The sequence below is a fragment of the Artemia franciscana genome, chromosome 8 (genome assembly GCF_032884065.1).
Source record: "Artemia franciscana chromosome 8, ASM3288406v1, whole genome shotgun sequence".
NCBI lineage: Eukaryota > Metazoa > Arthropoda > Branchiopoda > Anostraca > Artemiidae > Artemia > Artemia franciscana.
The window spans coordinates 48,489,409-48,515,058 of NC_088870.1; the positions used below are offsets into that span (position 1 = coordinate 48,489,409).

A 25,650-nucleotide genomic window follows, 5' to 3' on the forward strand; every position below is an offset into this window, starting at 1 on the left:
TAAAGCAAGATACAATAGTTGGTCTATAGTTCAAGCAGGATTATGGATCTTTACCTCGTTTAGATATAAATGTGACAATGTTTGAAAGAAAACTATAAGAAACCAGAGATTGAGCTATACAAATCTGAAACAAAAACTAAAGGTGGTTCAACAATAATGGGCGATCATAAAAAATTTCTAAGGTGCAGGCCGTCACAGTCGGGAGAATGCTTTTTCAGCAGTCATGTAAAAGACTCATACTTATCAATAGAACTCAATGTTGACAGACAGACACTACAAGAACCGAACTAAGTATATTGGAAAAAAATATATAAGCATGCTGATTAGATAAATATGGCAAACATGGCAATGTAATAGCGGTAAATATGGTAATGTAATAGAGTTAACAGTTCCTAACGTTTGATTCTGGCCCAGATGGAGGAGAACACTTGGGGGGAGTACCTTGGAGCTCTACTTTAAAGCTTTTAACAAATTGGTGCGTCCAAAGCCTTGAGCCCTCACTTAAGCAAGTACTTAGTCCAAATTTAATCCCCCACGTGAGTTCAAGTATATTTCTTCAAGTTTCCCCTTCCTTCTTATCCGAAGGGAAGGTACAGTTGATAGTTCAGGTACGTTGTTTACGCAATTTTCAAATTCCATGTTGTTATATTATCTTGAATTTGGCTGTGGTTACAGAAAATGTATCTTGTTCTATTCCAATCACTTTTGACTCTTAATCGAAGCACTTGAACTTTGAATTTTGAATCACTTAGCCCTTTCCTTAGCTTCTTAGTATCCGGTTTTTTATGTACTTACTGGAGAAAAATACACAGCATTCTTTACTACGCACCCCGATAAGGGGTGCTTCAATATTCCTTATTTCCTTTATCTTTTCTTGTTTGTGTTCCTATGTTTTTTCCTGAATTCGTTCATTTGCTCCTTATATCTCGTTTTACTTCGTTCTCATGCTCCCATGTTTTTTTCTATTTTTGTTCCTTTTATGATTTTTGATAATGCTTTTTTTGCATATATTCAACAAAAATCTTTAGTAAATTTTCACAATGTCCGAAACTTTAAGCTACGTTCTAATGATGAAGCTTACAATCGTTAGTTTTACAGACTTCTTTTATTAATTCATCATTTCCTTTTTTTGTACCTATATCATCCGTAATGACGTTGAATCCAGGTAGAAACGACTTTTTATCTAATTTAAAGTTTGAGACGGTCAAATAACTACAGTTTATTAAAATTTATAGTTAGAATCAAGCCAGTTAAGCCCTGAAGTTTCTCGCCACTATTTTAAATACTTATTTTGCCAAGAAGTGTTACGGCGCTCCTTCTCTCCTACATTTGAAATCCCTGCTGTCGACTACGCTCGCTTAACAAGTGTTTCTGCGAGGTCAGCACATTTAAACAGGAATCTAGGATAAGGATTCACCCGAGGCTATTGGTAGAATGAGAGGCGAGGAGGAGGGAGATATGATGACAAAGAGGTGTTACAGAGAGACATTCTACAAGTTTCACCAAGGGAGAATGATGGTCATGTAGGGTGGAATAAAGTTCACCTCCCTCTAAAAAAATTGAGGTAAATAATGATAAATCCAAGCGAAGTTGAACTTTTCAAGACACTGTGACAAATAAAAAATGCACGGCATTTTTGAAATTTACACCAACAAATTCATAAAGTTTTTCCAACAAAATTCATGACATTCATAATTCGGTGTAAATTTTTATTTCCATAAGATTAGAACTTACCCAAAGTTGGAGCTCTCTAACATTGTCAGATAATATTATTAAAGTGAAGTCCACATTTTTGTTTAATTGTTTCAATGTTTTATTTAATTTTACCGAAACTTGTTTATTTTGTGTCCAATAGTTGAAGAATGGGCAACATTTTCCGTTAAAATCATACAACTATTATTCTACAGAGAAAAGAAAGGCCCGACAGCACTGGAAAAAACAGATTGATTCGAGTAAAAAAAAAATAGTTTAAGAAATGTATACAACCTTCAGGTTTGTTACTCGTCAAAATATAAACATTGATAATTGTAATACTTACATGTAAATACTTGATATTCCGAAGGCAACACCAATGAAGAACAAAATTGAAAGGAAAATTGAAAGAGCCAGCAATGCATTAATATACCGACTTTCCAGTAATAGCTGAAATTAAGCGCTAATTTAGGTATAAAATGACAATAAGTTCAAAATTAGAAAGGAAAAGTCTACACAGGAAAAAAAAACTCTTCTCAAGATAAGGTTAAAAGGGAAGAGTAAAGGAATAAGGAATCTAGCGCACAAGAAGCAGCAAGAGAGAGAGAGAGAGAGAGAGAGAAAGAGAGAGAGAGAGAGAGAGAGAGAGAGAGAGGTGGGGGAGAGAGGTAGATAGAGAGGTAGATAGGAAGAGACAGAGGGATATAGGGTGGGGGAGGGAGGGAGGGAGAGGGGGGTAGAGAAGTAGGTAGAGGGTAGAGGGAGGGACAGAGAGGGAGGGAGAGAAAGAGAGATAGAGTTTCTAACTTACTGGATCAGGAGTTTATAAAATTTTAGTTTATAAATGCAAGACCCCTCAGATCTAACAACAGAACGTGAATAAGCAGGTCAGGATAGAAGTGGTGGTAACTCCTTACAAGAAAAACAATATCCTAATAACATATTTGGTAGATATTAAATGAACTAAGTCTCTTCTCGTGAAAGCAAAAACCGAATTTAAAACGTAAAAACGTGTAAAAAATGCCCATAATGCCAGTGGAATATAAGGATGCAGAAGGCAGGGCAGCACACTGCCACACTATATGGCAGCACACTGCCACACCATATATACACTGCCACGCTCCCTTTCATAGTAAAATTTAACCTTTGTTTCCTAGAAACAATTTATAATCAAATGATTTGGTTGTGAAAATTTGGTGATATTTCAGCAGAATTTTATGTCATGGCTGCCCCCTTAAAGCCTAATACAGAAAGAACCCTAGCCCATAGTAAAAAAAAAAATTAAAATATGTTTTGAAAAATGAAACACTCAAGTGGACAAGAATCAGCATTTGAAGCTTCTTCAAAATTGGTAAATATTATTTCATTTTATGTTAATGGTAAATGTTCGTCATAAAAATAAATTTATCAGTTCGTGGTAACGAACTGTAGTAAGGAGCGACCCGGCTCAATGGTAACCAAAACTCTAAAAAATAGTAACTTCACAAACTCTAAAACTTCACGCTAAAGTTTTTTACTGTTTTAAAAAGAAGAGTTGAGAGAAAGAGTCAAACGTTAGCGTAAAGAGCAGGGCGTTGATGAGGAAGCAGCCCCTATCATATACAAAGTAATTTCTGTTCGTTTTAAGTTTTAATGTTGCTCCTTACTTTCAGTTAAAAAACTTGTTTTTTTTTTTTAATTTAATTTTCGAAAAAGAACGAATTGTTTTCATCCGACTAATTGTATAAAGTTGTGTCCTTAATTTTTTTTTTCTCTTTCAAAATTTTCGCACCAGATCAGTAATCGTTAAATAGCTGTTGTGCAAACATAAATTTTAATTTTCAATGTCCTTTTTCAGTAGCAAAAGAGACGGCACCACAACATACCGCCATTTCTGGAGGCGGAATGACAGCCCACCTCAATTCAGATAGAAGCTAGTTTAATGAAAATTTAAATATAATTGGAAAAGTAAGTTTTTAAGACACTAAAAAGTGATGTTGACTCAACAAAATATCAGGACACTACCACTTTCTAAGCCCTTCAATCTTTGTGCTAGTAAGTAATTTGTTATGAAAGTGAGCAATAAGAAACTGCTGCAACTCACCAAGCAACCTTGGCTTCTTACCTAAGCAGCCTATGCGATAGACTGTCCAAGTTCCTGGCGATGGAAAACACCATACCAAGTGATGCGCAAACTCTCATACTAGACCAAAGCAAATGAAAGAGACAGACGTCACTCTCTATGTCAAGCAGCGCCCGACAGGAGGCCTAAGTCAAGTAAAGTATTGTTTCCACACAACCTAGATAATAGCATAAAGAACAGGAGACTTAGGGGCGATATACCTCATCCGTTGTTAGGGTAGCTTCTACATGCAATTAAGTTCCATTGTGTATTTCTACCTTTTTACTTTTTATGATGAAAAACTCTTGTGCTAAATTTAAGTTTAGAAACCCTACTTAGATAAAATCTCCACAATTTGACAAGAAGCTAGTGCAACAAATGTTGCTCATTCACATACCAAATAAACACAATTACAAAAAAAAGGTAATAAAGCCCAAATTTATTTCGCAGGAAAATTTAGGCCAAAACTTGAAACCTCTTCACGGTGGGAGCCCGAAACAAAGAAAGAGAAGACAAGGTTTAAGAGGTAAGTAGGAGGGGAGCAATAGAGTGATTTCAAATCAAAAGTGTACCATTAACGTTAGCTACATGCTAAAAATCCTTCGCCAAAATTACTTTACCATAGCTCAAAATATTTCTATAATTTATAAGTGAGCTTGTGCCAACAAGAGAGGACTGGCTGATACCATGTGAAGAATACTTTGTTTTTGGTTAAATTAAACGGTGTTTAAGGGGAAACACGAATACAGTTAACTATTGGCTACCTATCCTAGATAGCTGATAGCCCACTATGTAATATTAGCCAATAGTATACTGTTAGCCAATACTATATAGCCAATACTATGTCTTAGATAGCCAATATATTCACTACTGAAAAAAAGACGTGCCTACATCTCTCTTTCTCACTAATCATCTTCTTGCTAAATCTAAGTACTATGATGGACTAACCCGCAAAAAAAATAGATTCACAATAATATAATAAATCGTAGCATGTGCATACAGACACTACCCCTCTAAGCAACAAGAAAATTGAGCTACAGCTCAACAGCTGGAACTATAACCCGTCCTTAATTCAAAAGGCTATAGTTTTAACAGCTTGAACTAAAACCCGTCCTTGATTGAAGCAGCTATAATCTTAACAGCTTGAACTAAAACCTGCCCTTGATTGAAGCAGCTATAATCTTAACAGCCTGAACTAAAACCCACCCTTGACTGAAGTAGCTATAGTCTTAACAGCTTGAACTAAAACCTGTCCTTGATTGAAGCAGCTATAGTCTTAACAGCTTGAACTAAAACCAGCCCTTGATTGAAGCAGCTATAATCTTAACAGCTTGAACTAAAACCAGACCTTGATTGAAGCAGCTATAGTCTTAACAGTTTGAACTAAAACCCGTCCTTGATTGAAGCAGCTATAATCTTAACAGCTTGAACTAAAACCCGTCCTTGATTGAAGCAGCTGTAGTCTTAACAGCTTGAACTAAAACCAGGCCTTGATTGAAGCAGCTATAATCTTAACAGCTTGAACTAAAACCAGCCCTTGATTGAAGCAGCTATAGTTTTAACAGCTTGAACTAAAACCAGCCCTTGATTGAAGCAGCTATAATCTTAACAGCTTGAACTAAAACCCGTCCTTGATTGAAGCAGCTGTAGTCTTAACAGCTTGAACTAAAACCAGCCCTTGATTGAAGCAGCTATAATCTTAACAGCTTGAACTAAAACCAGCCCTTGATTGAAGCAGCTATAGTTTTAACAGCTTGAACTAAAACCAGCCCTTGATTGAAGCAGCTATCGTTTTAACAGCTTGAACTAAAACCCGCCCTTGATTGAAGCAGCTATAATCTTAACAGCCTGAACTAAAACCCACCCTTGACTGAAGTAGCTATAGTCTTAACAGCTTGAACTAAAACCAGCCCTTGATTGAAGCAGCTATAATCTTAACAGCTTGAACTAAAACCTGTCTTTGATTGAAGCAGCTATAGTCTTAACAGCTTGAACTAAAACCAGCCCTTGATTGAAGCAGCTATAATCTTAACAGCTTGAACTAAAACCAGCCCTTGATTGAAGCAGCTATAGTTTTAACAGCTTGAACTAAAACCAGCCCTTGATTGAAGCAGCTATCGTTTTAACAGCTTGAACTAAAACCCGCCCTTGATTGAAGCAGCTATAATCTTAACAGCTTGAACTAAAACCAGCCCTTGATTGAAGCAGCTATAGTTTTAACAGCTTGAACTAAAACCCGCCCTTGATTGAAGCAGCTATAATTTTAACAGCTTGAACTAAAACCCGTCCTTGATTGAAGCAGCTATAATCTTAACAGCTTGAACTAAAACCCGTCCTTGATTGAAGCAGCTATAATCTTAACAGCTTGAACTAAAACCCGTCCTTGATTGAAGCAGCTGTAGTCTTAACAGCTTGAACTAAAACCAGCCCTTGATTGAAGCAGCTATAATCTTAACAGCTTGAACTAAAACCAGCCCTTGATTGAAGCAGCTAGTCTTACCCAGGGCTTTAAGCAGCGACAGGAGAGCATCGGAAAAGGATAATTAGATAAAGATAACTAAAATTTTACATACTCCTACCATTAAATGCTACAAAAAACTTCATTTCTCCATGTTTCTTCAATTTCATTATTTGTTATTTGCAACGAGAGAAGGGTGCCCTTGCAGAGCTTGGCATGTTGGTGTTATTATAGCATCATTTTTTTATTTTATAATTGTATTAATTCAGTTCAGCCCTGTTGCTTTTCAGTCAGTTTTCCTTGCTCAGAGTACTCTTTTAATTTAGTTCTTTATGCTTCTAAAAAGAAAAAAGTGGTAAAAAGAATACAGGGTATAAAAAGAGATTCCAGATGCATTAAGGTCGTTATAATAATCGAGAAATAAGATATTACTTTACCTTTAAAAGTACAATGAAGACGACGGTATGGAAGACAAGGGTGCCAAATGCATTATCTCCCCAATTCATTCCATCAGGCTGTAGAGAAGCACCGTCACCAAAGAGTGCATATGCCCCAAAAAAGAGTACTACGGAATGCCACAAGCCTATGAAATAAATGAATAACTTGACCAGAGCTCACTTTCACTTTAAAGTCCCACTAAACACTATTTGTTTGATGAATTGAGGTAAAGGATTAAGTAGTTTAATTCATTGACGAACAATTTAGAAGAAAAGATAAGATTGGGCAAAAAATGAAGGGGGAGGGGGTAAAAGTCGTAATATCGTGTCGTAAAGAGGCTTACTGGCTTAGAGTGAAGTATTTATTTAGATTCACACTAGGCGACGTTCATGTCACATCTGTCACGCGCGAATCATTTATAATTATTACTATTATTAGAATCGACGGACTCGCCTGACTGAGTGGATACTCATAAAACTTATTGCCTTCACACCCCAAAATATGGTAAGATATAGGATAAAAAAAAAGGTTAAAGATCCACCGAGGCCATTGAGTGCACTTATAGCGTCAAATTGACCTTCCAGTAGGTGTTTTTTTTTTTTTTTACAGGGACAGATAGCAAGGTAAGATGGGCAATTTGGCCAACATGATTCCGAAAATTCTAAATATCTTCGTTTTTTAGACCTAATAACTCATAAAAGATGAGTAAAAGACTCATTAAAAGATGTTCAGTTAGCTCAGGGTTAAACACTGAAGTTACTTTAATTGCATTTTTGTATGGCATCTTTCAATGACAATTTGGTTTTTGCTCTGACCTTTTCAGTCCGTCAAGTATTCTTTAAATTGTTTTGGGGAATAATATAGCTGGCTATACAATTATAAAATTCAAAAGTTAACAACACATCGATTTTCATAGACAAGTACCTCTTCAAAGCAATTCTACGTCTTCTTAAGCTGTTTAGTAGCATATGGTTTAGACTTTACTTTTTTATGGCTTTTCATCCTCTTTTGTTTTTTCATTTTTTTTTAATTTGCTGCCTACCACTACCAAAAACTTCATTACTTCTTTTATCTGCATAGATGTGTCCTTTTCTCTGTGTAAATGAATCAATTCAAAACAAAAACATTTCAACATAGACTCCTCCATAAGGCTCTATGGCCAGGGGAAAAACAGGGAAGAAACAAAATGAAACAAAAACAAACAAAAAAAATAGTATTTTCAAAGAAAGGCATTTAGACCTTTCAAAGATTGAAAAAAAAACAAACAAAAAACAATTCCCTGAATTAGAGAAAGAATTGGAAATGTTGAACGCAAGTCAAAAATAAACATTTCGAACCCAAGACAGGATCTTCTGCCTATCATACCATTTACAATGGGACATAAGTCGCACTCAATTTCAATTCCCTTCTAATGACGATCTGGAATTATTTAAGGGGAAAATAGGGAGGATTCAATTCTTTTTTTTTCACTGGAAAATCTACATAACTTCCCTATTAAGCACTCCCTAGGATTCACGGTCTTGCATCCACGCAACATTCCCACATTCTTTTCACTTAAAATGGAATTCCTATTTTTCCCCAATTTAAAAAAAAAATTATTTTTAATTGTTATATTTTAGCTTAACAATTAACAATTAATTTAACTGTTTTAACTTAATTGTTTAGTACACAATTTAGATATGGTTGGTATTTAGTTATCATAGCCTGTTTTCCTTCATTGAGCAAACATATTACCATAGCCTATTATATGTTACTATTTCTAGAGCACATTGTGCTTCTGACATCAAAGTTAGAATTATTGACCAAGTAGATGAAAGGAATCTCATAGAGGGGGCTGATGTTGATTCTACAAAGAGCACAGTTTATAAAAAGATATTTATTTTTCAATTAATAGTTAATTAAAATACATTCGCTCTTGAGGAGAGAGGCCCCAAGACGACCACCAAGGCCAGATGGGACTTAAGTCAAGTTAATTAAAAAAGACTTTTCAGATTTAAATATTTGTATCTTTTTCTTCCTTATGCGAGTCATCCGACAGGCTTTGCTACTAGCGTGCTCGCATTTTGGTAATATTTGGAGATGAGATCTTTCCCTACATAGTTCCCTTTGAAGAAGAGCTTTTTAAAGAGTCTTCCAAAGCTGCTCTTTTATAACTTGCACCTGCTAGAGCATTCATATTTAAGCATTTTTTTTTTAAAGTTCTTTTTGAAACTTCATACAAACGTACAAAAAGAAGAAAACCTACCCACGATATTCCATTCAGCAAATGATTTCCACGTTAACTTTTTGTTTTTCGTTATATTCTTGTATAAAGAATGTTCTTTCATCAGCCGCTTAGACGAATGATTTTGCTCAAAAAGAGCGAATATAAATATTGGCAACGCTGTGAACATTGTGTTGTAAAGGGATAGATACCAGCTAGTATACAAGGCCTAGAAAAAAAAGACAGTCTATTAATAAAATAAACTTTCAGTTACTATGAAAAATTTCAGTTACTATGTTTCATGCTCTTTACCAGGTTTCAGCTTAACTGTATATGCGATGCTGAAGTGGAGGCCCCTGCCCTTTACTATAGTACCGTCGAGGGGGGGGGGTCTAGTGTATGGAACGTCTTTTTACCTCGATATAACAAAGAAATACGTATAATTATTAATTTTACTGCATTTAGGAAGGGAGATATTCAAACTCCTTAACTCCCCCACCTTCATAGGTATTTCTAAATCAATAGATTTATGTATCTTGGTTAACGCCGTTTTGAGAATATTTTGGACGGTTAAGTTTTATTCTTTTTAGAGATCCAATCAGCAACAGCAGGGAATAATTAATAATCGATTCATAAATCATCAATAGGAGGGAATCAGGTGGAAAATTCTTTGCAGAGGTTCACTATTTCAACTGGTTTTACCTGTTCGGCCAAAAATACTTAAGAGCAATTTAAATGTATAAACTAGACTAGTGGGTGGGCAACAAATATTCGATGACAATTTGCAACCAGAATCTCACTGTTCCTGCTATCTTGTAAGGTAGAGTGTTTGATAGGGAACCCAAAAAGCCATTCGCCCACCTCTTCCTTGGTTCCGTCCTTCCCCTCTCATTGGAAGAAGCGACAAGGAGCATAATCAAATCTTGGGAGTAAATAGAGAATAAATACTTGGTATCCACGTTGGGAAAGGTGGTAAGAACACTTGCCAAATGTAATAAAGCAAATATACAAATCGTCATATGCAAAACAGATGATCAAAATCATTGTCACTTTGTGTGTGCGCGTGTTTTTTTTTTAACAATTTAGCCACTTCGCAGGCCTTTTGTCCCCTTCCAGTTCTGTCCATTGACCGTTGAAAGAGTCATTTCTTAAGTTTTTTTCAATGAAAATGGCTTTGAAATGGCTTTTATTATAATTGTAGCTGTAAATACAACCTAGGTAGTTTTATCATGGTAACATTGACAAAAATGCGGTCCCGCCCCAAAACTTCATAATTTTGAAACAGCTACATGAAAAATCTTGGAGAATTACCGTTTTCGGGTATAAATGGGTACAAGGGGTGGAGCACTTTTTTACTTTGATGTCCTTAGCACTTTCAAGTTTTTCCAAAGTACTTTACTTTTAATATGGTAACGAAGAGTATACGGCATTGTATGATGAGTTTACATTTCATATGTTTAGTGTCTTTGGGATTGAAATTTTGCTGTCAGGGTTTAAAGTCTTTTGTTTGGATTTTTTGTCACAAACTCACAGTTTGAGTGCGATAAATGAGTTTGAGTGCGATAAATGAGTGCGATATTGAGTGCGATAAATAAATGCGACAGTTTGAGTGCGATAAATGAGTGCGATCTCAACTGTCGAATGATAGAGAAACTGGCACCTTACGTTGAAACATAAAAATCACAAGGCTACAGAAGAATAAATACTGAGATCATTACCCTTAAGAACACAAAAGAAACGATCGAATATGTCATCTGAGCCCTTCGACGAGTTTTTTAAGGGCAGAAACTTCACTATTTAAAATCTCCGTCTTTATAAGATTTTCGCATTAAAGTCTTTTTTTAAGATTTTCGTCTTAAAGTATTTTTTTTTCATTTTTTTAAAGTCTTTGGTTTAAGCTCTGAGTTTCTGTATGTGAAACCAAAGTTTTTGAATATTAAGTCAAAGTGTCTGTATTTGGAGTAGAAGGAATAATATTAAGGAATTAAGGATTATGCATAAAAGCATGGCTGAACTTCATACATAAAAAACGGGTTTACACTTAACCTACATAGTTTAGAAGCAAATACGATTATAAGTTAGAATATGCAAATTCAAAAAATGTATAGAAAATACGATATTTTAAGAAAACTAAATTGCTTTACAAAAACCATAAAGGAGGAAGCATTCAAATCTAAACAAAAAATCTAAACATATCTAAACATAGATATGTGATATGTCGAAACATATGAACCAAGTTGTCAGCAAAGCAAAAAATGTAAACAACTATTTCGAACGGCAAGGTTCTGCTAGTACTGGAAAGAACAAGTTGAAACTTCAGTATATCACTATAGCAGTTGCCTGGAAAACTCCAACAAAACTATGAACTATTCAATAAAATAGGCTAGGATCTCAAAATAACATAAATTTTGAAAAAGGAATTTTTTTATTCCTTTGAAAATATTTCAATGAGGTTGAATTTTCCCCAACGGAGGTTTTTTTTCAATGAGATTAGGCATACAGTTTTAGTTTAGTATTTTTCAACTTAGATTTTTTTTAATTTAAGATTTTTAGCTTGGATCATATCTTTGGGTTTAAGTGGCAGTTTATATTTTCTGTGTGTAGAGGCCATCATATTTAGGGTATAGATTTAAAGGGGCAGAGTAGGTTATAACTTTTGAAGAGGAGCTTTTTCGTACAGGTTTAATTTTTTAATGGGGTGCTTAATTTTTGTGATTGGGGTGTTGCGTTTTGAATACAGAGTTTTACTTTTTTCACGTTAAATTATTACGTATGGTGTATAGTTTTTGTATGTTAAACACATCTATTTTTTATGTGGGGCTTAAGTTTTGCAAGTGCGGTTCAACTTATGGAGCATGGGTTTAGGAGTCCTTATATTAAAAGTTTGTTTTTGAATCTCAAACTTTTGTGCATCGGGATAAATTTGTGTGTAATCTTGTGTATGTTTGATGTAGTTTTGTGGGACATAAGTTTTCTATTTCGAGTTAAAGAAAATGTACAAAGGTTTTCAATTTCTTTGATAGCATTAACTTATTACGTGGGATTAAACTTTTTTCTGCAGAACTTAAGCTGATGTTTTTGATTCAAGTTTTAAGCATATGATTTGGGTTTTGGTCTTAATTGAATTTTTTTCGATTTTGAGTTGAAATTATAATGTATCTGGTTTCATTTTTTTTTTTTTTTTTAGAGTTTAAGATATTTTTCCGTGCAATATCTTTCTTAAGATGGATGTGCCTATTTCGATACTTTTACGGTAGGCTTAAATTTTGGTATACATGGCGGGTCGAAATTAGGGTATAGGGTTACTTTTTCTAGATCTTAGTATTTGTATGTATGGTTAGATTTTCGTAAAGGGGGCTAAGGTTTGAATGAGGAGTTTATTTCTAATGGTTGGTGATTAAACTTTTGTTTACTAGGTTCAAAGTTTTGATTCTCTTGGCTTACTTTTTTGTGTTTGGGGACGAAATTGTTGCTTGAGGCATTACAAATTTGTGTGTTGGGGTTTTGATTTTTAACTTCACTTTTTATGTTTAGTTTTCGTCTCTCTTAATTTTCATCTTGATCTCTAGAATAGTTTATTCTTTTTGAGTGCATTATAACGTCACTCGGTTAAACTGAAATGTATAAAACAATGCTCCACAAGCAACACGGTGGCTCCGAGAAAAATAAAAATCGTATAGATATTTTTAGGTCTTTCTAGGAAAGTTTATATAGCCTTGTTTATTTTAAATCTCTATTATTTCTCCGAGCCCCTTGTTATAATATGAAAAGATACTCTCTGCAGGAGGGGGCAGAGAGACTGCCTTCATCTGTTTTTGTTTTTGTGGGAAATAATTTCACAAAATATATCACAAGCAAAACGTCACTCAATTGAGGTGTGCGTTAGCTTTTTTTGCGGTTGCAATCAGAGACCTTAAGTAAAACAATACAACCAGTATTTATTTATTTATCTCCCTCAGGATCAAGGAGTATATAAAATATATAAATGAAATTGCAAAAATAAAGAAATACTTCAATAAACGAAACAAAGCATCGATTTAAAACAGGCTTATTAAAATAACTGAGTATAAAATATATCCTATTTCTAGGGCTATAATGAGAGAAAGGTTGAAATGACTAAGACACGTTCTGCGGGTGAAGGATGACGGATTGCCAAAGGTTTCCTTGTTGGTCAACCATCTACAGCCAAACAAGAAGCAGGTTGTCCCGAATGAGGTAGGACGATGTCGTAAGGAAAAATTTGATGTAAATTAGAACTTCTAGGGGGAGTGTAAACGGAGATGCTAGGAATAGATCGGAATAGATCGGAACCCCTTATGTGCCAAATACAGCCCAAATTAAATATTTCCCATGCATTTTTCCATACGTCACTCTTTTTTTGGATTGATTGGAAGGCAAAGAAGCAACGTCGCTTAAATCAAGAAACAGAAAAACGCAGGAAAAATATATAATTTGGGCTGTATATTTGAGCACTAGGGGGAGGGGTAAATTCAAGTACCGTGAAACACTTTAAGGAATAATAAATAAGTATTCTCGAAATTTTTGAAGTTATATTCAGAAGTTTATATTTTCTAGAACTCTATATTTTTATTTATCTATTATTTTTTCAGTTATTTTCAATTTTTATTTATTTTTCTGTGTGTAATACATAAGTTATAGTTTATTTATTTTTGGTTTATTTATAATAGAATTTTTTAAATAGTTGATTTTTTTTTTAAATAGTTGTGTTCATAAATAAGTAATTACGTGAACTTTCTTGCGACCACAAACCCTCATAGGTTTAAATCAGCACGAAAGTGTTGTTCACTTGTTTTTTTTTTTATTTGTGAATGTGAAAATAAAAATCTTAATCTTAATCTTAAAAAAAATATATATCAAACGTGGGGATGGAGTTGAGGTGCAATTGCGTAATGGCATAGTTTAGGTGTAATTGTGAAAAAAATAATTAAATCGTCCGCATGAAATGTAGTTTATTTAGGATGAGGAATAGCTTATTCTAAAAAGTCAATAGTTCTTACCTCCGTAGAATAGGCAGAGAAAAACTGATAGTAGGAACAGGGCAGAATGAATGCAACATTCTTATAGAAAAAATAGTTAACTAGAATTGCTATTCTCCAGTAGTACCAATGTCCATGCACTAATAAGACACGTTTCAGATGACGAAAGCGAGGGAAAGCAAAATCGGAACAACGCACGGCTTGGCGACCTTCTTTACCCATGACACCTAAAATACAAAATAACAAATTATTTAATAATGTACGTAAAATGTTTAAGGAAGTTTTTCATGGAGGCTAAACTACTGCTAGAACTTAGTTTAAACCCTCCTCACGAATGAATTTGATTTTTTAGCATAATTTACAAAATTTGAGCTCCGCAGAAGAAGGTATGTGACCAAACGGATCGTATAGCAATACATATGAGGGATGAAGGACTTCTAACCTAATAAACTACTTGTTTTTTTTGTAGTGAAAATAGAAACAGGGGAAGTCCAGAAGCCCCAAATCCCAAGTAAAAAATCTCTTTATAACACTATTCATTGTTTTAATTTCATTTTAGTTAGTTTTTATACTCTTCTTTTAATGTTTAAGATAAGATTTATGTAAAACGCTCATATTTTTCGTTTTTAATGCGTAATTTTTAATTTAGGAGGTGATTATTAACGCACTTGATTCTTACTTTTTATGCTTGAGTTTTGTTAGTGAGATTCTGAACTCAGTGAATTTTCGATTTTTTTTTATAAATTCTATTCTATTGAAAAAACACTTAACGAATAAAAACAAATGGATTATTTTTCAATAAACATCCATGAAGGAATCTTATTTAAGAGGAAATTATTTTGATGCTAAATATTTATATAAACTGAGAGTTCTTCATTTGTTTCTAGCAAATTCAACGGCTTGCACAATTTTCTCTGCGACATTACAGATCATTATCGGAATTATCCTGCATTGAGCAATTCACTGGTGAACATCACCATACGACAAGGGACATTTTTTTGTAAGGCGCATGAGTGTTCAGATTTGAAATAAACCAAAAAAAATCCGTTTTATTCCGGTTATTTAAAATTCAAATTGGAAAATTAGTTTATCATGGGAGTTTTCAATAGTTTAGTTTGTATTTTTTTTTATCAAGATTACATCATAACGAAATGGCATGTTAAGTCTTAGGTTTTTTGTAATGAATATTTTGTGAAATAGTAAAGTCTGAAGGAATAATAATGCGAAGGAATAAACGCTACAACAAATGGTAAAATAATGAATAAATGTAAATACATAATGAATGATAAATAAAAAGATGATAACAACAACAAATAATAATATTACATTACAGATCAACACCTGCACCAAAACATTATTCGACGCTAAACCCTGCAAACTGACACATCAAAGTCCAGTAAAACTACGAAAATAAAGGCCAAACCTCGTCAATTGAGTAACCCAAAAAATTTTGGCACCAAAATGTTCATAAAATTTTGCCTAATAACACATCCAAAATTGGCCAAAATATTCTTTGCAGAAATGCCTCTTTTTTCAGGGAAAAAATGGGAAACGAAGAGGGGGAGGGGGGTAAAAATCTCGAATTTAAATTCCTACAATATTTTCTGAATTGAAAGGTCGTTTTCTATTAAATTCAGTCTGGGAAGACGAAAAATTACACCAGAATCGAGAAATTCCTTTTCTAGTATTGAAGTGAAAGGGTAAAAGTGCCATTTGTACCATGTTTTAATCTAAACAGCATTTCACCGAAATTTCACCCTCACGATACCAAATCTGAACCGTTGATTCTCCTCTTTTATTCTGAACTCGTATTTCGTCAAGATTCCCCCTTTCACAAACATCTGCTCTCCAATAATTTATATCCAGCACGCATTAATACACTACGCTAACTTTAAATCACGCACAAATATAGACTGCGGGTAAATGCATCTTCTCATGTTCGTTCAAGAAGAAAGATTGTGTAGTGAATTTGACCACAAAATACTCACCAGTGGCAAACGACGAAGTATCCAGTAGAAAATTCACCATTGTTTCAATGGCTCTGCTGTAGCGTCACCGGATGGTTCATATCTGACTGAAACGCTCAAATACGAGCTATTGACATTCCCACCTGTCCTATTCGAGTCTCCTAAGGCCATGCGCCCGGCATATAAGGCTGAATTTTCAGCTAATATATGGAAGAAGCAGACATACCAGACATACCACTATGTCATGGATGGTGATTGGTTACTTTATTCGGTACAATGGGAATTTTATCCATTTATGGAGAGGTAGCTTCTTTTTACGCTGCTTTTGTGTAGAAGAATTTCGCATTAGCTGACGTCATTTTTGACGGCTAAGCGAATTGGGCCGACCATCAAAGATAACACCCATCGAAAGCGAAAACAGTGCACTATAATAAGTTTTACTTTTGCAGCGAAGCTTACCCGGAAGAAAGGAGACTTTCTCTCCAACTCAGACAATAAGTTGAATACCATAAAATTGATAGCTGGAAAACCTGTGCAAGCCTGGTGTCAGGTACAAGAGGCCAAAAGTGATTTAGGCGTTTTAATAGCGAGAATTGCACTTGTTTCAGCTAAGAAAAGGGAGACTTGCTTGATTGGAAATGGACTTGATAGTCTTGCCGATACACCAAAAAAAAAAAAAGAAACGAGCCAGCACCTCTTTATTTCCAGACTGGAATTTCTGTTGACTCAGCAAAGATATTTGACATCTGCCACTTGAAGATGAAGCATCAGAAGTTACAAAGTCGCTGTTGTCCGTCCACGCCTTTTTGGGGTGTGTGGCGATACTTCACACAGAGTGTTGGTAAAATTTTAGTGCTGAACTCCACAGCTGATGCCAGGTTTTTTGAAGCCAGAAAGATTTGCTACTGCTCTTCAGCAAACCAAGAAGAACTGCTTACGACAGGCATCATGATTCTCTTATGCTTGTACAGAGCTACATCCGATGAATCCTCACCAGAACTCCGACACCGTCTGTTCATATTAATAACAACAGTGGGCTAGTTTTGTCCATCCTGGACGCTTACCACCCATACCTGCTGCTGCAAAGCAGCATTACCTGTGTGTTTTTTTCAAATTATGACCTGATTGCGCTCAGCGACAACTCTAGTACCTGAAGAATGGGGCTGAAAACTTTGTTAGACGTTTATAGACCCATGGCATTATGACTGATATACCGCCTGCCCCTGAAAGCCTTCTCAAACTGATTCACTGCAGCTGGAAAGATTACTATGATAGTCTTCAATACAAGTGCAAGAGAATGACCTTTTTTGCACTATTGCTTGTAACCAGTACCATGGAACAAGCTAACTCAACGTTTCTCTTGATCATTATGATTTCAATAGCCCATATAGTTAAGCTAAAGTTTGTAAGAACATAGCTATGATTTTTTCAGAGTCATAGTAATCGAAAACAAATTTGTTATTGAAGTGTTCCTGTTTACTTTTGTTTGTTTTAGTTTTTTATTGAGTTTTTTAATTAATAATAATTGAGTTTGTTAAATCCAGAAATGAAGTTAAAAATGGCAATCTTTTGATGTTCTCGTCACCCCCCCCCCCGTTCTAAAGGGTGAGAGTGGGGTAAAAATAAGAGTATGAGAGTCAAGACAGACCTTAAAGAGAATTTGAAGAAAATCTACTGCTAAGATTTGTACTCTTTAGCCATTAAAAAAGAAGAAGCTTCCAGGCTTTTATCCCCCTCTGACCTTGCTTAGGGTGGAAATGGGGTACTAAATGATGGAATTTGTCAATTATGATATCATGTTTGGTTTTCTATGACTTAAATGATATGAAATGACCTTTCAATCCACCAAATACTGCAAAATTAAGATTCTGATTTTTCATCCCCTTCTGACGACACTTAGGGTGGATATGGGGTACTAAGTGATAGAAATACCCGACTCTGATGTTAATTTTGTTCTCCAAAGACTTCCCCTCTTCCCTCTTTACCTGAAAAAAGCGGCATTTTTGCATGGCCGATTTTGACGGATTTTACATGTGCTAGTAAGCAAATTTGTCTGAACCTTCGGGCTATAAAAAAATTCTGTTGCTCAAATGCCGAGTCAAAGCAGTGTTTTTACTGTACTAGTCCTGCACGAGCAACAAAGTGAGACTTACCAAGACCAACATGTGCTTCCTGTATCATCGAAACATCATTTGCTCCATCACCAATAGCCGCTGTCACGGGTTTCCCGCGGAATGATTTGGCCATTTTTACAATTTCAGACTTCTGAATAGGCGACATTCGACAGCAGACGACGCTAGGTATTGTCTCAGCTATATCGCGGAAAAAGACTTGATGGTGTTGTAGAATAGTAGCAACAGTTGCACCATCAATAATGAGCGCCCATGTAAATCCAGGACATTCTAACATCATTTTCCTGGAAGTAAAATGTGATATGAAAAAACATACTAAGCACGTCATCTGACATGCAAAATAGTCACAGTCACAAGTGGTCGAAGTCGCAGCCACAAGTAGTGACGTTTAAAAGTAGTAACAGTGGCATTTACAAGTAGTTGCAGTCGCAAGTAGTCGTAGTAATAGGAGAAGCAGTTGCAACCGTAGTAGTAGTAGTAGTAGTAGTAGTGATAGTAGCAGTACTAGTAGTTGTAGTATTGGTAGTAGTAGTTGTTGTAGTAGCATTAGTAGTAGTAGTTGTAATAGTAGCAGTAGTAGCATTAATAATAGTAGTAGTTTTAGTTGTAGTAGGAATAGTATTAGTAGTAGTATGAATAGTAGTAGTAGTAATAGTAGTGTTTATTATAGCAGTGGCAAAAGTAGTAGTAGTAGCATTAGTAGTAGTAGCTGTAGTATTAGTAGTAGTGGTAATAGTGGTAGTATTAGCAGTAGTAGTACTAATAGCAGTAGCAGTAGTATTAATAGTAGAAGTAGCAGTAGCAATAGTAGTAGCAGTGGTACTACACCCTCAACATGCACTGACAGTCTCTATTTAATATCTTAACCCATTCCTGAGATATTGCTGGTACGTCCTCAAACAACTAGCATGCACATTATGTGTTTTGATTCTTTACCTCAACACCCCCCTTAATATTTCCTGACAGTGTTACTTTTATATCCCATACCTTTTTGGAGGCCCAAGACATATCCCTTTTTCCCAATAACAAGCCCTATATATAAACAACTGAGAAGGGTTGGAATGAAGAGTGGTACTTACAGTTGCCCGATATGTGGAAGTGGGAAGAAAATTTGTTGCATTTTCTGGGGAAGTGTGAAGGATTAAGAGATTTGAGAAACAATACTTTTGGAGCGGATGAGCGGGACGAACCTTGCATGGAAACTTTGTTGGGGAATAGATGTTTTATTAGTATTAAGAATCTAGTGCGGTTAATTCGTGTGGGTATAAGAATCTAGTGCGGTTAATTCGTGTGGGTATAACCCATGTTGAAGGTGTTGTGTGATGACTTTCTTTGATTGTTTTAGTGTTTTAAAAAAATTTTCTTGGCTTTAATCGTTTGGGCTAAAATTTTAAAATTAAATATTTTAATTGTATTTCTATGTTGTTCTCTTTTTTTGTGGCCATGGCCCTACGGCTTTTTTGTCTCAAATATACTACTACTACTATATAAACAGTGAATAACTTGCGAAAATTACATTCCTTCTCCCAGGGATTATGAGAGGCCAAGTGGGAGGGGGTCTGGCTGCCCTCTGATCCCTTTTGACTCTTAAAATGGGCACTGTAACTTCAACTTTGCTCTGATTATCAAGGATTAAAAAAAAAGTTATAATATGATCGAACGATTTTTGAAGATAAAGAAGTATTATAAAACGAACCAATTTGGTTTGAACTAGCGAACTCGACTGAAGTTGAACTCGACTGAACTAGCGTTAGGGTTTTATCAACCGCAGCGCTTTATAGATAATGGGACCATTATAGATAATTGTTCAGACAAAAACTGAAGACTGTTAAATACCTTTTATTGACCAGAGTGTCAAACCAACAAAACCTTTGATCTCTTCATCAGCTCAGTTGAACGTTGACTAATGAAGTTAAAGTTGACTTATGAAACAAAAAACGAACAGAAATTACAATAAATAACCGAGTAAAACTCAAAACCAGTAAAATTAACACGATTAGCGCTGACTACCCCCATGCCTTCCCATGACCAGAACATGATTTGCAGTTTACTGAAAAAAAATGACCGTGGATTGTCAGTTTAATATGTCAGTTTAATACTGATATTCATTCCATAAAAGTTAAAAAAATTCTTTTTTATTAAAGTCAAAAGTGAAAACATTAAAATATATTTTGTTTTCAGTACAGTGCAAATTGTGATCTGTGAGAAGGCATGTGGGTTGCCAGCACAAATCATGTTAATTTTTGCTCGTTTTCAGTTTTACTCACTTATTTATTGTAATTTCTGTTCGTTTGGGTTTTAATCGTTTGATTGTGGCACTTGTGGCATATTTGCGCTTGGAAGGTTATGTGACTTTATTTCTGTTCATTTTTGGTTGAATGGAGCTCTTTACTTTTCTTTGAAAAAATTAATTCGTAGAAAAAGCTTTTAAAATTAACTTCTGTTCATTTTTTATTGACTAGTCTTTTGTGTAAAAAAAAATATTATGGTTAATATGCCTTTACGGTTTTTTTCAATAAGAATCCGTAGTTTGGCTTGCTTTTTGTATATTGGAGAAAATTATTCATCAATATCTAATCCTGGCACAAATAGTATTGTTTAATCTAATTTTTTACTTCCTCAAGTTGTCCTAAAAAATAAATGTAATACTATTCACAAGCAATCTTTCTATGCTCTTTGACAACTTGGATACACTTACACTCTTTTAAATTATTTAAATTGTAACAGCAGAAGTAGTAATAGCAGTAGTCCCTAAATTTTAATTTAATGCCCCCAGTCGTTCTCGATATATTGCTGAGGTGTCTTATTGGCAACCATACACGCAGTGCCTTTTGATTTAGTTTAAAAGCAAAATTTAGTTTTAAAGCATTATAGGCCAATTACATAATTGCGGGGGGGTCAAAATACTCAATATCATTGAAGACATAGCTACTGGACCGTTCTATTATGCTAAATGTAAAAAAATGCTGACTGGAAGTGTTTGGGAAATCTATGGGTTTGGGGGGAGAACTGCTTGCCCCCCAATCTTTTTGACTCTTAAAAATGGCACTGGAACTTCTTGATTTAGTTCAACATCCGCCTGAATATTCTTTGAAAGCTTCACCTTAACACTCTTAGCTTGTGTAGTAGCAGTAGCTGTAGCAGCATTAGTAGCAGTAGGCACACAGCACCTTTGGTTTCTTTAACATCTCCTATAACGAACACTGGAAGTTTAAACTCAATACCATGAACCGTTCCTGAAGCATTTATGATACGTCCTCTTAAGAACCTGTGCGGATATAGTGTGTTTCAATTTAGCACCATATAGTAGTAGCAGTAGAATTGATAGAAGTAGCCTTAGCTTTAGTGGCAGTAGCAGAAGTAGAATTAATATTATTAATAGTAGCACTAGTAGTAGTATGAGTAGAAGCAGTAGCAATAGGAGGTAAATATTTCCTTTCGGTTAGTTCAGCAGCCCCAACAACAAGCCCTAATAGGTTTAACTTCACACACCGAACTGTCCTAAGATATTGCTGTTACGCCCTTTTAACAATCTGCATACAAAAGGCGTATTGTGATTAAGTTCAGCCCCCCCCCACCCCGGAAAAAAAATCCATAATAATTTCACCTATATACCCTTAGGCATAGTTGTAATAGTGATCATAGTAGTAGTATTTATATTACTAGCAGTAGTATTAATAGTAATAGCGTTAATGCTAGTAGCAGCAGCAGTATTAACATATTGCCTTTACAAGCAGTTGCAACAGAAGTAGTAGTTGAAGTAATATTACTGGTAGTAAATGTGGCAATGATAGAAGTATAAGTAGCAGCGTGCACATATTGCCTTTTGGTCAGATGATTTTTCCCTTTTAGCATTCTCTGAAAGTTCCAACTTCATGACCAAATCAATCCTAGAGATACACTCTTTTGTCAATGTGTATGCACATAGCGTCTTTGATTTTAGCTAAAAAAATTTCAATATTGTAAATTGAGTAATTTGGTAGTAGTAGTAGCAATGGTAGGAGCAGTAGTAGTGGTAGTTGTAGTGATTCGGTGGAGCCCAAACAAACTTTGCCTCGGGCCATTTGCTTGTTTTGTTTTGTTATTTATATTAATAAATAGAATTAATATATTTATATTAATTCTCTCTCAAAGATTGTGGTAGTTGTAGCAGCAGTGATACCACCGAATATCCTCTTTTTGATCATCTCCCTTATCATTTCCTCAAAGTTCCAAATAAATATACCCAATAATTCATGAGTTATGTCCTTTTGACATCCACACACAAATAACATATTTGTTTTATTTCAGCTTTCCCCTCAACATTCTCTACTTGCCCTTGATCACTTTTGACACTTAAAATAGAAATAGAACTTCAAATTTCCAATCAAATGAACCTCCTCTGAAGATCACACAACCACCCCTTCCTTACAAAGCTTATATGCCCTTGGAGCATAGCTTACAACCTTTACCCCTCAGACTCTGGGGGACTGTTTCAAACCCAAAGGCTTTGGACTGTTTTTGAATAAATGACTGTCTCAAAATTTCTATCAGATACATTCGGGGAAAATGTACCATGAGGGGGAAGGGGAGATTAGTTGCCCCGCGATCGCTTCGACTGTTAAAAGAACACTAGAAATCCTAATTTCCAGTCCAATAAAATCTCTCCGGAGTTTATACTTACGACCCTTGCTCTGAGGGCTGCGGGGCGTTAACATCAATAAAGACAATTACTGGAACTACGCTGAACAAAACGCTATCTCAAAATTTTGACTGGATGTATTTGGGAAAATGATGGGCGTCGGAGGATTGGTTATCCCAAACTAATTCCAACCATTAAGAAGGACACTAAACAGTGTAATTTCCAGTCGAATGAGCTCCTTTCGAAGTTTTGCGTCAATTCCTTCATTATGAAGTGCCCTGGTCTGAAGCCCAAAAGGCGGGAAGGAGGGGAGATATCTACCTTCTGATCACTTTGGCTCTTAAAATGGGGATTGGAACTTCCAATCACCAATCCAATGAACCCCCTTCAAAGCTTGTACAACCACCCTTTGTATAAAAACCTTATATGCCCCAGGGCATAATCTACAACCCTTGCACTGATGGTTGTGAGAGGGGGGAGTGTCGTCCTCAAATACATAATTTCCGGATCTTTCAACTACGCTGAACCAAATGGCTATCTAAAAATTTTGATTGGATATGTTTGGAGAAATGATGGGCGTTGGGGGGGCTATTTACCCTCCAATCACTTTCAACTATTAAAAGGGGCACTAGCTCTCTCAATTTCCAACCAAATGAGCTCTTTTTGAAGTTTCTATGACAACTTCTTATATGCGAAGTGCCTTTGTTAAAAAAAAAACAGTAATAAATAAATAATACATTGTGCACACATCGATCTTTACTTAGGCAGATCCATTGCACTGCCTATCACGTTTTTATAAACGTGGTACAGCGTCATAGCTACAGTGTTAGATAACACAGTAAATTTAGGAGACCCCTCATGAAATCAATGCTTCTAATGTTATCTACACGCAGTACTCAAACTGATTCATCAATTAAACAAACGTTAATTAGATCGATTCAGAGTAATACCTGTATTTAAGCAGTGCTTGGTAACATTCTTACGTACATACTAATCCATTTAGTTTGATTATAATATTTTAATCAGATTTACCAACTAATTTAACATGGAGCTAATTAACGCCTCTTAGTAAAATATTGCTTACTACCTGACTTGAACCAGACGCTGGTAACATTCATCCTTATCTGTTAAGCCAATTAATTTATCTACAAGCAGTACTCAAACTGATTCATCAATTAAAAAACCATAATTAGATCGATTCTCGGTAATATCTGTATTCAAGCAGTGCTTGGTAACATTCTTACGTACATACTAATCCAATTAATTTGACTATTACATTTTAATCAGATTCACCAACTAATTCAACATGGAGCCAATTAACGCCTTTTAGTGAAATATTGCTTACTACCTGACTTGAACCAGACGCTGGTAACATTCATCCTTATCTGTTAAGCCAATTAATTTATCTACAAGCAGTACTCAAACTGATTCATCAATTAAAAAACCATAATTAGATCGATTCTCGGTAATATCTGTATTCAAGCAGTGCTTGGTAACATTCTTACGTACATACTAATCCAATTAATTTGACTATTACATTTTAATCAGATTCACCAACTAATTCAACATGGAGCCAATTAACGCCTTTTAGTGAAATATTGCTTACTACCTGACTTGAACCAGACGCTGGTAACATTCATCCTTATCTGTTAAGCCAATTAATTTAATCTTCTGCATAAAGCTTTTGATATGGCCACAGCTTTGTGAAATATTTTCAGCCGTTTCCACTTTGTCCCCTGTTAATATCCATACCTAAAAAACAAAACATTCTGTTTAGCTGAACAGTATACCAATCTAAGTCACATTCAAACAGTTGAAAATGGAATTTTGATACCAATAGTTACATCAAAGAATTGCATTTTAAAGCTGATTTTAAATATACAAGTTTCATCAAGTTTAATCTTACCCATCAAAAGTTACGAGCCTAATAAAATTTGCCTCATTTTAGAAAATAGGGAGAAACACCCCCTAAAAGTCATAATATCTTAACGACACCATCACAAAATCACACCATCAGATTCAGCGTATCAGAAAACCTTATTGTAGAAGTTTCAAGCTCCTATCTACAAAAATGTGGAATTTCGCATTTTTTGCCAGAAGAAAGAACACAGATGCGTGTTTATTTGTTTTTTTGTTCGTTTTTTTCCCCCAGGGGTGATCGTATCGACTGAGTGGTCCTAGAATGTCGCGAGAGGGCTCATTCTAACGGAAATTAAAAGTTCTAGTGCCCTTTTCAAGTGACCGAAAAAATTGGAGGGCACCTAGGCCCCCTCCCACGCTCATTTTTACCCAAAAGTCACCGGATCAAAATTCTGAGACAGCCATTTTATTCGCTATTGTCGAAAAACCTAATAACTATGTCTTTAGGGACGACTTACTCCCCCGCAGTCCCCGTTGGAGGGGCTGCAAGTTACAAACTTTGACCTGTGTTTACATATACTAATGGTTAATGGGAAGTGTACAGACGTTTTCAGGGGGATTTTTTGGGTTTAGGGGGAAGAGTTGAGGGGGGGTTACGTGGGAAGATATTTCCACGGAGGGACTTCTCATGGAGGAAGAGAATTTCAATGAAGGGGGCGCAGGATTTTCTAGCATTATTTGAAAAAACAATGAAAAAATAAATATGAAAAGTTTTTACTACTGAAAGTAAGGACCAGCATTAAAACTCAAACAAACAGAGATTATCACGCATATGGGGGGTCCATCTCTTTTTAGTAGCTCGCTCTTTACGCTAAAGTATTTTTAGTAATTTCAACTATTTATTCTACGGCCTTTGTGATTCAGAGGTCATTCATAAGGAATTGGGACAAAATTTAAGCTTTAGTGTAAAGAGCGAGGTATCGAGGTGGGTTGAACCCCCTCATATACGCAATATAAACATACGAATATAGAAGTTCGTTACGTAAGTTAATTCGTAAGTTACGTATATTTTTTGCCAATGAAAACCTTTGTAAAAATTCGAAAGTTCTAGTTGCCTTTCTAAATAATCAAAAAATTGGAGGGCAACTAGGCCTCCTCCCTCGCTCCTTTTTTTCAAAATC

At 35.3% G+C, this 25,650-nt stretch overlaps 1 protein-coding gene across 1 annotated transcript in view; it reads right to left on the bottom strand.

Moving 5' to 3' along the window:
* Positions 1-25,650, bottom strand: part of LOC136030707 (phospholipid-transporting ATPase IF-like) — a 156,788-nt gene that overhangs the window by 50,116 nt on the left and 81,022 nt on the right. Inside the window, exons 17-22 of the mRNA XM_065709778.1 lie at positions 24,219-24,361; positions 18,010-18,272; positions 13,911-14,116; positions 8,935-9,121; positions 6,689-6,834; positions 2,039-2,142 (exon numbers count right to left, since the gene is read on the bottom strand). Coding sequence (XP_065565850.1) covers positions 2,039-2,142; positions 6,689-6,834; positions 8,935-9,121; positions 13,911-14,116; positions 18,010-18,272; positions 24,219-24,361 — 1,049 coding nt within the window. The remainder of the gene's footprint in view (positions 1-2,038; positions 2,143-6,688; positions 6,835-8,934; positions 9,122-13,910; positions 14,117-18,009; positions 18,273-24,218; positions 24,362-25,650) is intronic.